The 14,607-nt window shown below is 35.9% G+C and overlaps 1 protein-coding gene across 3 annotated transcripts in view; it reads right to left on the bottom strand.

The window, feature by feature from the left end:
• The window catches only part of ROCK1 (Rho associated coiled-coil containing protein kinase 1), a 148,354-nt gene that overhangs the window by 22,592 nt on the left and 111,155 nt on the right, over positions 1-14,607 (bottom strand). For all 3 annotated transcript variants that reach the window (XM_044243307.1, XM_044243308.1, XM_044243309.1), the window contains exons 19-22: positions 12,100-12,260; positions 10,770-10,954; positions 8,964-9,033; positions 6,769-6,863 (exon numbers count right to left, since the gene is read on the bottom strand). In XM_044243307.1, the coding sequence (XP_044099242.1) occupies positions 6,769-6,863; positions 8,964-9,033; positions 10,770-10,954; positions 12,100-12,260 (511 nt within the window). The remainder of the gene's footprint in view (positions 1-6,768; positions 6,864-8,963; positions 9,034-10,769; positions 10,955-12,099; positions 12,261-14,607) is intronic.

Raw genomic sequence — 14,607 nt, 5'->3', positions numbered from 1 at the left:
AGGAGAGAGGAAAAGTAATAGGCTTGTAAACCAGGAGGCCAGACCTTAACCCTTATCCCTGTTCTTCACTAATTGGGTAAGGACACGGGGCAAATTTCTTACATTTCCTGGAGCTCAATTCAATCAAATCTGTAAAATGAGAGGGTTAAATGATTTTTGAGATCCCTTTCAATTCTGAAATGTAATGAGATTATGATGACTTATAAATAGATTTGTAAACCACTATAAACTATTCTAGGAATGCTCCTTGGGAATTATACTTTAAAGCTTTTTGGAACTGACATTCAGACCAAGATCAGATCATTCCAGTTTGCTTGCTCTTCCTAAAGAACTTCTGTTCAATAAACTCTGAGTCATGACTGTATCTTCCCTATATACAGTAGATACTCAATAAATGTTTGCTAAGTGAATGAATGACTTCCAACTATTTTTACTAAGGGAATAATACAAATGAAATTTTCTTTCTTTTTTTTTTTTTTTAAGATTTTATTTATTTATTTGACAGAGATCCCAAGTAGGCAGAGAGGCAGGCAGAGAGAGAGGAAGGGAAGCAGGCTCCCTACTGAGCAGAGAGCCCGATGTGGGGCTTGATCCCAGGACCTGGGCTGAGGCAGAGGCTTTAACCCACTGAGCCACCCAGGCGCCCCAAATGAAATTTTCTTTCTCAAGGTTAAGGAGGGAGACATATACTAACTACAAAAAAAAAAAAAAAAACCAAAAACAAAAAAACCCACATCTGTCCAGCATTTACCTAAATGTTTACTATGTGTCAAACACCCCTGTCTGAATTAAGACATATAGTGTAACAAAGTCTCTGCCCTGAGGAAGCATATATTAATGGGATGAAAGAAGCAATTTTAAAAAGATGAACAGTACATAGCATGCCACAGAGAACAAAATAAAACAAAAAAGGTGGAAGAGGCTGTGAATGTGCATTTTATACAGGGTGATCAAGGAGGCCTCTTTGCTAAGAAGACATATGAGAAGAGATATGAAGGAAGTAAGGGAGTCAGCTATGCAGGTATCTGAAAATACAGGGTTAAGGTGGAAGAAATATCTAGTAACAAATGCCCTAAGTTTGGTCTGAAAGAAGCTAATGTGAGTGAGGTGAGAGATGAAGGAAAGTTGTGAGAAATGTATTGAGAGAAGTGGAGAGAGAGAACAGACCTTGTAAGGCTTTCTATGACAGTACAGGGAACTTTGGCTTTTACTTTGAGTATTTGGTTTTAAAAAGATCATTCTGGCTGCAGTTTTAAGATAAGACTGTTGGGGGACAATGGCAGAAGCAAGGATCTCAGCTAGGAGGCTAATGAAAGTACCAAAATTGGAGATGGTGGCAATATGGATCAGGCTGGGAAATGGTACAAGTGGTGAGAACTGATAAGATTCTGGATATACTTTTTTTTTTTAATATTTTATTTATTTATTTGACACACAGAGATCACAAGCAGGCAGAGAGGCAGGCAGAGAGAGAGGAAGAAGCAGGCCCCCCGTTGAGCAGAGAGCCCGATGCGGGGCTCGATCCCAGGACCCTGGGATCATGACCTGAGCCAAAGGCAGAGGCTTTAACCCACTGAGCCACTCAGGTGCCCCTGGATATACTTTTAAATTACAGCTAAAAAGGCTTTTTAAATGGACTGCACATAGATTATAAGAAAAAAAAAGAAGTCTAGGATAATTTCAAGGTTTTTTTATTTAAACAACTGGAAATAATGGAATTGCTAAAATGAAATGGGGAAAACAGGGAGGAGCAGGTTCGCAAGGTATGGGAATCAGGAGTTTTTTCTGGACATGTTACAAATGAGATGCTTATTAAACATTCAAGTGGAGTCAAAGAGACGGCTGGACATACAAGTCTGGAATTTGGGGAGAATGTGCTTGTACACTGATACTATTTAAAGCCATGAGGCTGGATGAGAACAAGGAAAGAGTGATCCCTTGGGCCCTCCAAACTTTAAAGGTCTCAGAGAGGGGAAGGGACAAAGGAGCAAAGGAGGTTAAAAGTAGCCAGTTCAGTAAGAAAAAATGCCATGTGATGTCACAGAAGCCAACTGAAGAAATTTTGTCAAGAGAGAGTAATCAACTATGTCAACAGCTACTGTTAAATAAGATAAGGACTGAGAATTGACTATTGTCTTTAACTATTAGGAAGTCATCAGTAACCATGGGAAGGGTTATTTTGGTAGCATCATGAGTGCAGAAGTCTGGAATGAGAAAGGGAGAAGAGGAACTGAATATAAATGGTATGTCACCTTTCAAAGAAGTCTGCTACAAAAGGAAGCAGAAAAATAGGATGGCAGCTAGAAGTAAAATGCACTTAGAAGATGGCTATTTTTTACAAAGATGTTTAATGTATGTTTACATAACAATGAAAATGACTGTATGAAGGAAAAAAATGAACCCAGGAAAGGTGAGGATTCCTGAAGTCATATTATGTAGAGAGAAAATGGGATCGAGTTGGTTAAAAGCACATTTTGTTTATTTACATCAGTCAAGGAAGGCAGGGTTTATAGCTACAGAGGCAGACAGGTTAGTAGCTATGAGGGTGGGACAGAGCAGAAGTTCTCTACTTCGAGGAAGCAAGGCCATTTGTTGAGTGTGAGGATGAGGACAGGTTGCTGAAGATCTGAGGAGAAAGCAGAAGATATGAAATAGCTATCTCAAAGTGCAGAGAAGTTAGTATGTTAGGAAAAGACAGGAAGTACTGCCAATGTTAATTAAGTCTATGATCCTAGGGGTAGTTCTGAGCTATTATAACACAAGACTTGAGACTGACAAATGTACTCCTACCTGGGCTTACTGCTTTGTAGCAAATTCAGGTAAATGTATCTAAGTTATATATAAAATGCCAGAAAACCTATTTATCCCAAATTACAGTTCTATCCCTGGCTATGCATATGTGCAAGAGAAAAAAAGAAACAATGAGATGGTTCAGGGTAAAACTGTCTGCAACTATAGCCATTCGACTTCCTTCTCAACTCCCCATAAATAAAAGTCTTGTCTTTACCAATGCCTAAGGCCAATCTGTCACCTTTATTCTCCTGCCTCCTTAATGAAATCAATTTATTAACGACTCCTTTTTCTTCTAGGTTATAAGATTATAAGCAGGAGCTTTGTTCTTGTTCACTGCAGTACTGAAGTCTCCAGCCCACAGAAAGTGCTCAGAAATTTTGTTTCAGTCAATGAATAGATGTGTAACTTTTCCCACTCTGGTATCTTTCCCATATCTCATTTAAATATGCTCAAATCTCTGCTATCTTTAAAAAGAAATGGCTCTTTTTCAACTTCTCCTCTACCTATTGTTCTATCTCCTTGCCTCAACAACCATATTTCTTGAATTTTTTAATTTGAGAAATATTTACGGACCATCTACTATGTTCTAGGTACAATTCCAGGTGCTCCATATTTAACAGTGAAACAGAGTTAAGGACAAAACATTTAAAAATTCCTTTCTTTGCTGAGCTTAAGTTCTAGCAGAGAGAAAAACAGTAAGTAAAATAAGTCACCAAATGCTATAATATACTGGGAAGGGAAAAGTGCTACAGAGAAAAACAAAACATGTAAGGAAGTACTAAACTGGGCAGCAAGGTGGGGTGGGGGAAGCTTGCACAATTTTAGGAAGGATATTCAGGGAAGGCCCCTCTGAGATGACATTTAGACCTAGGCCTGAAGAGGGTGAAGGAGCATGCCATGTGGATACTCAGAGGAAAAATGTTCCAGGGAGAGGGGAGAGCAAGTCCATAAGCCCTGAGGCAGAAGAGTAACTGATTAGTTTGCTGAACGGTAGGAGGTAAATAGGGCTACTGTCTACACTTGGTCTCCACTTCTACCCTTACCAGTCATTTCTCAGTCCACTCTAATATCCATTCTTATTACCATTTAGGAACTGTTCTCAACAAAATAACTAATAACCTTAAATATAATGGACAATTTATTTTTTACCTGACCTTTTTGAGTATTTGGCACTTTAAATCACTTTGTGTCCTTTGAAGTATTCTATTTTCCTAGACTTTGTGATCTTATTATTTTCTCCTTGTATTACTGGTTACTTCTTACATTCCCTTCCTCTGCCCCTTCTTTAGAAGTAAAGGTGCTAGTAGTCTATCATCAGCCTTTACGTCTTCTCATCCTACATTAGGGATTACAACTTGTTACCTGAGAGGGTAAAATGAGTCCACATAAGTGTTCCTCCAGACATACAATTAAAATAAATTTGGACCAACATTTTACATAAAATTCAGATTTCTGGCTCCTCTTGAAAAATCAGATCTTGTAATACTGAATCAGTGTCACCATGTGGCAGCAAGTGGTTAAAACTGAGATGAATTCCTCAGTTTGTTATAATACAACTTACACATTGAACATACCCAACTAGCTTCAAATTAGGTACATGGATGGTACTGTTAAGTTCATGAGTTTATAAACTTTGATGTACATAATCACCTTAACAAATCTCATCTACCTCTGTTTCAGTATATGACAATGACTGTCAAATCAGCTTCAAGCCCTTCCTTATCTTTTCTCTGAGCTCTGAAGCAATTTCAGAACCATTTCTCTTGGGACAACCCACAGGCACTGCCTATAATAGGTCTGAAATGGAAAAAATCGTGTCTCCCCTTGTTTCACAAATTTGGCATTCCTTAACTCAGGGACCAGTGCTACCATCACCCCAACTTCCCTGGTCAGAAACTTGAGAACCCACCTGAAATCTTCCCCAAATTTTGTCCCCACACTCCCAAATCTACAAGTCCTATTGCCTCTACTTCCTATTTTCCCCATGTACTTGCCTCTCCTTTTACTGTCAACTTCCATTATAATTTTACATTTAGATTTTCCAATGGCTACATAATTCAACTTCCTGTATCCACCAGTTCTGCCTCTAATCCATTCTCCACTCCAAAGAATGAAGCTTTCTAAGACACTACCTTGTCAGTTCCTAGCACTTTGTTATAGACACTTACCTTAATTACATTTGTCTCCTGACTAGATTCTGAAGTACTTGAGGGTAACAACCATAACTTACTAATAATCGTATCACTGGCATGAAGCATAGTACTTACCACACTAGTGGCGAACAGTATATTTCTTTTAAATAGATCAAACAAAGGCAAACATATCAACCCTATAGAACAATATGGTATGTGGAGGATTGGGTGCTCTCTTCACAGTGAATGCACACAACATGGGACTGCATACTACACTACAGACACCATACAAATGATAGGCAATAGACTATAACAGGGGTCTATCACTGTCACAGAGACTAACCAGAAAACGTACCTTTGCTCCTACGTTAGATACCACTAAATATATTAAAGATCTAAGCACTGAGTGCCTATGGTTGTTAACAACACAAAGAAGCAATCAGACGGTACAATTATGTATGAGGCAGTCTTCACCCCTGTATAAATCAGACTTGAATATGACTAAGACTCCCAGTTAGGGATGTCCAATTAAGTTTTCTATGAGGATAGAAATGTTCTGTACACCGTGCTGTCAAATATAGTTGACACCAGCTAAATGTGACTGTTGGGCACCTGAAATGTGGCTAGCACACCTGAAAAACTAAATTTTAAACTTCATTTAAATAAATTTAAATTTTTAAAAATAAGTTTAAATTTAAATGGCTACATAAAATACATAAAATTACATATTATACATACATACATAATATATGAAATTAAATAATAAGTTCAAATTAAAACCAGGGGCTATCATATTGGATAGCACAGTTCTAGATTTAACCATAGATTTGCAGGAAACACAGAACAAAAATGTTCAACTGTGGAAATGGAATCAATAAAATCAGTGCAACTGAGGAAAACTGCACAGGAAAAATGACCCAGTTCCATCAACAAATAAGTGTTACGATAGTGATTATTTAGTGGTGGGGGAAGAAGAGGCAATACAGTGGGCTTTTAAAGTGGATATCAAGGTTCTCTTTCATGGGTGGTAATTATAATAACATTTGTCATATAATGTTACATGCATGTTACAATATTTAATGTATTATTGGTTTCAGCAATAAAATGGTTAAATTTTTAAAATTTCTACATGAAAAGAGAATATAAAAATGTCAGAAAACCAGTTTTAATATCTGTTCCACCTAGCTATAAGAAGTTGTTATACTTAAATAGCTTTAGGTCTTCTTCTAAGGCCCTAAGCAGATATGCAATGGAACTTAACCTGCCTAATAACTAAAAAGGAGACCCTAAATACCTTTACATAGCATAAAAGAAGGACTTACAAGTACATCATGAACGATTTAAATACAAATAGATGTTTAAAGATTGAGAGACCCCTGAAAACAATTTAATGTTTAGAGTTTACCAAATCTCTGTATAATTACCATAGCGTTAATGTAGGACTTCTTCACCATAAAGAGAAAAATCAGTCTAAATTTAGTTTGATTTGTTCTGAATTAGCCTAATGAGATTTGCTGTATCATTCCCATCAGAAAAATGGCACATCTACTCTCTATTTTCAAACTTAAAGAATGCTATGACGTAATAGTGATTCTTGTTCTAAAGAAAAATGGATAGGGGCGCCTGGGTGGCTCAGTGGGTTAAGCCGCTGCCTTCGGCTCAGGTCATGATCTCGGGGTCCTGGGATCGAGTCCCGCATCGGGCTCTCTGCTCAGCAGGGAGCCTGCTTCCCTCTCTCTCTCTCTCTGCCTGCCTCTCCGTCTACTTGTGATTTCTCTCTGTCAAATAAATAAATAAAATCTTTAAAAAAAAAAAAAAGAAAAAGAAAAATGGATAGACATACTTTTCACTTTGTAGCTCTTGTATTTTCTTTAAACTTTCTCTGTTTTTTTCTTCAATTTCTTCTTTAAGTTCCTTTACCTGGGTTTTATAAAGTGTCTGCAAAATAAGTGATTGGGAGAAAGAAATGTTTATGAGGAGTTTAAAAAGTCTGGTAGTTTCTTATAAAGTTAAATAACATACAATCCAACAATTCTATTCCCAAGTATTTACCCAAGACAAATGCAAGCATATATCCACACAAAATCTTGTACATGAATTTTCACTGCAGCTTTATCACAAATTGTAAACAATCAGGTTCATCAACAGATGAATATTAAAAATTGTGGAGTATCCATACTGAATGATAAAAAGGAATGACCTGCTGATACGAATGACATAATACACCTAAAAAATATTTTGCTGAGTAAAAAAAAAACAGGTGCTAAAGACTATATACTGCATGATTCCATGTATGTGGAATTCTGGAACAGGTAAAAAAAAGTCAATTGTGACAGAAAGCAAAATCAGTGGTTACCTGAAAGTAGAGGTAAGTGGGGAAGAGGGACTGCAAAGGGCCACTAGGAATTTGTGGTGAAAGAAGGTTTTATATGTTCATTTTGGTGGTAGTCACATAGTATACACATTTGTCAAAACATACACTTTAAATTGCTACGAGTAACTGTATAGAAATTATATCTCGAGGACATTAAATATTATATTGATTTGGGAAAACATTATAAAGAAACTTAGCAAGCACTATTCATTTAAAAGTTATATCAATTCTTAAAGTGATTAATGTTAGAAAAACCACTTCTCTTTTTGGGTAGGTGGGACTGAGTGGGCGGCTGAGAGACGTGAACAAAATACCACAAACAAGATTCATCAAACATTCTGCTAACAAGTAATACATACTTATAGAACAATGGTTCTTACAAAATTCATTCAGCTTTTGCCAACTCCAACAACAAATATTTAACAGATATGAGGGAGCATTAGACCCATGTTCTGTTAACCTCTTTGATTACAAAGGAAACTTCCAGTTCTGCAGTCTTTTTTTGTAAACTATCCTTTTTCATATATAAGATAAGGAAAAAAAATAGTAAGGACCAGAAAATAGCTATGGAGAATTACTTTTAAACTGTGAACTTACATATCCCTCTAAGAAACAGCACTTCTCTAGGGGAAAAATGCAAATTTTTCAATGGGAATGTAAATAAAAGAGGTATTAGATTATTCTGTGAAAGTATACGGACAAGAAAGTGTGCATGTATTACACACCACTGCAGAAGTGGTCTTTGAACAAGTGGCTTTGAACAAGTAAGATTAATCTCTACCCAAGGAAAAATTTTTCAATAATACCAAATTTTTTTATAATTTAAAAACATATTTCAGTGATAGTCTAACAAGTCAAGAAACAGGCAAAAAACAGAAAGTCACCATGTTTTTAGGACAGGAGCAGAGTACACCATGAAGCTCTGAACATGTGATAAGTTCTGTAGAGCTCTATGAGTGTTCAGTTTCTTTATTAAGGAAATAATTATTTCCAGTATTGTTCAGTTGGTTTCTAGGACATGTTCACCAACACAACTCAAACTCTCTCACTTAACTGCACTAAGACTTGTAGAAAAAGCAGCTGCCAGGGTTAATAGTAATGGAGAAGCTAGGTAAATGTTAAGTTGAAATGGCGGAGTATAAACTTGGCAACCAAAAGAAATAAAAAATGCAGAAGCTGTAATAAAATCTCAAAGCACTGGCTATAAATGTTAAAGTAGTAGTGAAAATAAGCTACCCTGCAGCCAATAAGAGTTAGAAAGACTTCTACAGAGGAAAAAGCAAAACAGATGCATGAAGTGCATACAGGGAGCTAAAACAAGACCAAAGCTGTTGAGCATTAACTCTACCTATAACTGTATGCAGTTATACCTACAAATGTAACATGCATACATGAACCATGCATGAAAATACTGACACTCCAACCACCCCTTAATGAAGTCTTATATATAGCTTTAGTTTGAAGCAACTCTAGAAATATTTCACAAAAATGGTAATATCTTTACAACTTACACAGACCATGAACTCAGATTCAGAAATGAAATGTAGAGATGGGGAGATTAAAAGGGGGAGAAAACCAGTTCATGGTCATTTGAAAAAATGTCACAATTCACATTAAAAATCTTAATATTTTGTTTCAAGCGAAGTGTTAAAAATGATTCTTACCGAGAAATATTGCTCAGCTTCAAGCTGATCTTGTAGCTCCCGCATCTGTCCTTCATTTCCTCTATACTGTCTTCAGGTAAAAGAGAAAACAGTAAATGAGTGATATTTACATTGAGCTTTATATTATTCTCTATTAATTAAAGTTGCTAAAAATAAAAATGTTTACTAAAATGACCTTTGCTTTTTAAAAACTGTATTTCCTTACACAGTATTACTTTTATGATTATATTTGTCAGATCATGCTGTCTGGTTCCATTTTGTTCCTTAAAAAGTGATACCATGCAAAGTAGAGGAAACTGTTTTCTACTGAAGGTAACTTTTAGGAGAATGTTAATTGTGGATTAATCCAAGTTGCAACAATAAAAATGATACTTCTATAAAAATGATAAATTTTTATAGAGAAAAGCATTCTTAGAATATATTTTATTTTTATTTTAGAAGATTTTATTTATTTATTTGTCAGAAAGAGAGACAGAGCACAAGCAGGGGGAGATGCAGGCAGAGGGAGAAGCAGGCTCCCTATTGTGCAAGGAGCCCAACCCGGGACTTGATCCCAGAACCCTGGGATCATGACCCTGGGATCATGACCGGAGCTGAAGGCAGAAGTTTAATTGACTGAGTCACCCAGGTGTCCTTTAGGGATACATTTTAAGTGTCTTATGTAGTGAAGTAAGCAAATAAAAAGAGGGGACATGAAAATATTTAATAAATATTAATAATATCACATATGCTATACATTACATATACATATAGTACTATACATGATCCAAAAAAGCACGGGGATGGGGCTGGAAATGAAAAAACAGGTAAGGAATAAGAAAGGAGGCAAGAACAATAACTGATAAAGGAGAAGGAACACAGACACATCTACATATATATAATACACACGTGAACATGATTCACTCAGAAACAGATAAGACAGTTATCTGTTACCTGACAATGCAACCCACAGACATACACTGCCAAGGATTAACAATTCTGTCTGTATCTGCTAGGTTTTCATATTAGACAGCAATAGCTTTGTATCTACCAAGGCATATGGTTGATAAAAGGACATAATAAATGTTCACTGAATGGTGAGTGAAAGTTATTTTGGGAGAACTATAAAACACATTACACAAAAATGATGGCTCTAAAAGGCAGAAAAGAATTTCACCAAAATAAATGCAACAAAACAAAACACGACAATTTTATTCAAGAATTACTATGTTGTAAATGAAGGTGGAAAAGGAAGATATTGTAACAGAAACCCAGAGGAAATAAAAACACATGACTTGGCATAAGATACACACATCTTTGACATTAAATTTCTGAAGGATGTCTTTATACAAATTCTGCAAGCAATAATGACACCTTGCTTTGTCTCCACTTCAAGTAAGCGAACAAACACATCACATCGCAGAGTGGAAGAAAAAAGGTACTTTGCATTCGGAGATGAACCAAAGGAACAAAAAGAGACAGATACAGGGTCATCATGTCTAACTCTAGCTTCTAGAATAAAGAAACACTGAACATTTCCCATAAGGTACTGAACCCTATCCCTGATTTTTGTAATTCAAGTGTCAACAAACATGTCTAGTAGGTATGAAAATCATATGACAAATCTGTAGCTTTTGGTTTTATGGTAAAGTCAGTAAGTAGTCTTGTAATCTCCTTTTTTTCTCCTTTTAAAGATCTCTACTCTAAATGAATGTTTCTGAAGTCTTCCTTTCACAAACTCCAAATACAGTATTTCTATACACAGAAAATGTCAAACATAAGCAAATACATAACACAAAAAAGAAAAATGTTATTTTTGAGACTTACTTTGTAAGCTGAGCTAATTCAAATTCTAATAATCTCTTTGCTTCCAATAAAGTATTTATTTCCTGTTTCATTTGCTTTTCTTGACCTTTTAAATTGTCTGCTTCAAATGCTTGAGTCTTCAATTCAGTCTGTAATAACAACCGCTTGTTTGATTCCTGCTCCAGTTGAAGGGACAGATTCTTAACCTGTGAATGAGAAAAATAATTGGGATCTTAAATTTCACTATTTATTTATTTAGACTTATTCATTTGAGAGAAAGAGAATGGGGGGCAAGGAGGGGAGAGTGCAAAGGGAGAGAGGTACTTTTATTTTCTAAAAGTATTTTCACCTATAGCCTCCCATTTTAAGTTTAAAAGACTATCAATACTTTGGTCCCCAAGTTTCCCATTACTACTCAATAAGTCTTTTCTTCTCTGGATACATCAAGTCCTTTTTTGTCCTTCACTTAGGTAAGGACACTTCACTTCGCTCATTAATCACTCTTTTATTATCATCACCCCTGATAATGTTCCCTTTACCAACTCTGGCTTCTGACTCTTAGACAATTAACCTTTGAGGACTTACTCAATATTTAAATAATGGTAATATCTCATCCCTCTTATAATAAACCACAAGGATATAATATCATTTTATCTTTTTATTTACTGCTTTCTAAAAGTGTACCCTGTACTTTCTATCAATATAAACTGGTCAAAACTCTGTGGTTTAACACTTTTGTTGAAATCTAAGAGCAACTGTGCCTCTCTGGGATTACGAGGTAACTTTACAGTAAAGGTTGTTTTTGTTTTGTTTTTTGTTTTTTTTTAAAAAGCAGAATGGTCATGGTTGGTTAAGCGTCTGCTACCAACTGAGCTACCCAGTTGGTTAAGCATCTGCCTTTGGCTCAGGTCATGGTCCCAGGGTTGGAACTGAGCCCTGCCTGGGGCTTCCTGTTCAGCGGAGAGTCTACTTCTTTCTCTCCTTCTGCTCCTGTGGGCTCTCTCTCTCTCTCTCTCAGAATAAATAAAATCTTTAAAAAAAAAAAAAAAAAAAAAAAAGCAGATGGTAAGATTCTTCAGGGGAAGAGCTATAACACTTCTACAGAGTTGTACTGTCATAGTGCAAAATGACATAGACCTTATGGTGTGAATGTTCACTAAACTATTCGTAGAGGAAAATCCTAGGAGGTAAGGGTGTAGTGATGACCTCAGAGCAGTGAACACATATACATTCAGGTTATTTCACTCAAATCTTCTCCACGGTGTTTAAATTACAGATAATGACTTTTCAGTCATAACTTATGATTGTTTCTCTTTTATAAGATGAATAAAACCAGTACTATTCTTCTTACTTCATCCTCCATCCTTTCTTTATTTTCAGTCAAATGCTCAAGCTTCTGCTGAGATTGTTTCAGATCAACATCTAGCATTGAACACTGTTTCTCAATCTGAACAACTCTATTTTCAGCCTTCTCTCGAGCTTCTCTCTCTTCCTTCAGCTTTTTTTCCATTTCTGTGGAAAAAAAAAAGTTATACATATTTTCATTTTCATGGGCTGTATAAAACAAATTGGTGCCAAAAATCCCTACTGTTTTTGTCTTGGGATTCTAATTGAGCTATTCACTATAGAAGTCCTAATGTTATTTGAATTGTTTGTATAGTAGGATCTTTAAAGGAAGGGAGTTATAAAGTGTAATAAAGTAATAAAACTCCTAAATCCAGCCCATGCCAATGATATGAGAAATTATTCAGAGCCATTTTCAGACCAGAAGGTGAAAATATAGCTGGGAAAAAAGTGAACTAATAAGAAAAATGGGGGTAGTGCGGATAAAAGCAGAAAAGTAAGGCAGTGGTTATTCATCTATACCTTGCATTGTTCCAGAACAGTGGACTTAAGGCTGATAGGAATTCTAATTTATGCATCTCTGATAAACAAGATTCCAGGGTAGTATAATAATACCTACTTTAATCATTAGCAGAAGATACTAGCCTATAGTGAGGCTCCTTTTTTGAGATTTGGTAACTAAAGTTCTGAGAGGTTAAATTTCCAAGGTTTTAAACCTACTCAGTTTCATTTAAACCTACTAAGTTGCACCAAATGACTCAAACTTAATGAGTCTGCTTTTCTACTCTCAGAGAGTGACCTCAAGGTGATAAAACAGAAACCATTAGAATAGAACTTCCTCATCTTTCCCCCCAAACCTACCAACAACTTAGCCACACCAATAATCGTCACCTCTTAATTCCCATCTCTAATCAAACATAAATCTATCCACTTCTGTTCTGGACTGTTCCTTCAATTATTGCATCTCTTCTCTGCCTTAACAATTACCTGCTTCCAAATCAATCACTGCCATCAACATAATAATCTTATTATCTCCCCTCCTAAAATATCCTCTACTGATCTCATATCCCTTCTAAGCTACCATCCATCTCTGTTCACGAACCTCTGAAAGAGTTATCTACATTTATTGTCTCCAATGCCTCATCTACTATCCATTTATTACTTTCCATTTGGCTTCTATCTCTGCATTCCACTGAAACTGCTTTGTATGATAACCTCTGCATTGTAAAATGCAGAGGACACACAATGTTCATGTCTTCATCTTTACCGACCTTAACAGAATTCAATATACTGAACAACTTCCTCACTTTTCTAATACTCTTCAAGTTCTAATACCATACTCTTTTGGCATTCCTGTGACCCCTTTGGCTGTTCTTTCTTGGCTTCCTTTGCTGGTTTTTCCTCTTTTATCTGACCTCCAAACGTTAGACTACCTAAAGGGCTCCTTATGATTCCTTTTCTATTCTGCCTTTTTTCTTCCCTTAGCTGATCTCATCAAGTTCTCCATATAGCTCTATATGTATGGCTCCTGAATTGATACCTCTGTTCTGAGCTCCAGACATAGACTATTTGATGTCTCCACCTATGTATTTAATATGCTTTTCAAAGTTAACATATCTAAACAAACAACTTTATTTCCCTCCCCTCCTAAACCTCTCCAATCTCAAGTCATCTCAAAGTCAGAATGTATTAACATCTGTCCGGCTGTTAAAATTAAAAAGCTTGAGTCTTGATTCCTTCTTTTTCCTCTTTCCAACCAATTCTTTACCAACTCTTACCTTCTGTATCTCCATTTCTTTCTAGCTCTACTACCACAAATGCCTACAGACTAGAGCCTTCTAGTTGATCTTCTTTTTAAACTGTTTTCTCTCTCAAAAGCATTTTCCACACAGTAGTAGGAATGGTCTTTTAAAGACATAAATTACACATTCCAGCACAGCTCAAAACACTACAATGGCTATCCACTATTCTTAGAATAAGAGTATTAAACTTATCACCTCTTCTACCTGGAACATACTTCCTCCTGCTCTTTCAATAGATGGTTCATTCTGACTCATATATTTAGTTCAGAGAGGCCTTTCCTCAAAATCACATTTAACATAGCAATTCCTGGAAACTATCACATGGCATTTTCTTCATATTAATGATTACAATCTGTACCTATTTTCATTTATTTGCTTTTTTTGTTTATCTCCACCATCAGAATATAATCTCAAAGAGACAGGGTTCTTATCAGAAGATATTTTGTGGTATATACTCCCAGGTATGCCTGGTCTATAGTAGACAGCCAATAATTAACAAATGTGAAAGAAATAAAAGTAGTTTAATATGGCTGAATCACAAAATACACGTAAGAAATTGCAAAGCAGCAAGGCTATAAAGAAAGATTAAGTGCTAACCCAAAGATTCTTTATGTCATGAGAAGTCTGACATGTAAACACTGAAAAGACAAAAGGATTTTAAGAATGACTAGCACAGTTAAGATTTTAATTTCAAAAATATTTTTTTTTTCAGT

This window comes from Neovison vison, chromosome 3, assembly GCF_020171115.1.
Source record: "Neovison vison isolate M4711 chromosome 3, ASM_NN_V1, whole genome shotgun sequence".
NCBI lineage: Eukaryota > Metazoa > Chordata > Mammalia > Carnivora > Mustelidae > Neogale > Neogale vison.
This window is presented reverse-complemented; position numbering and strand designations above follow the sequence as displayed.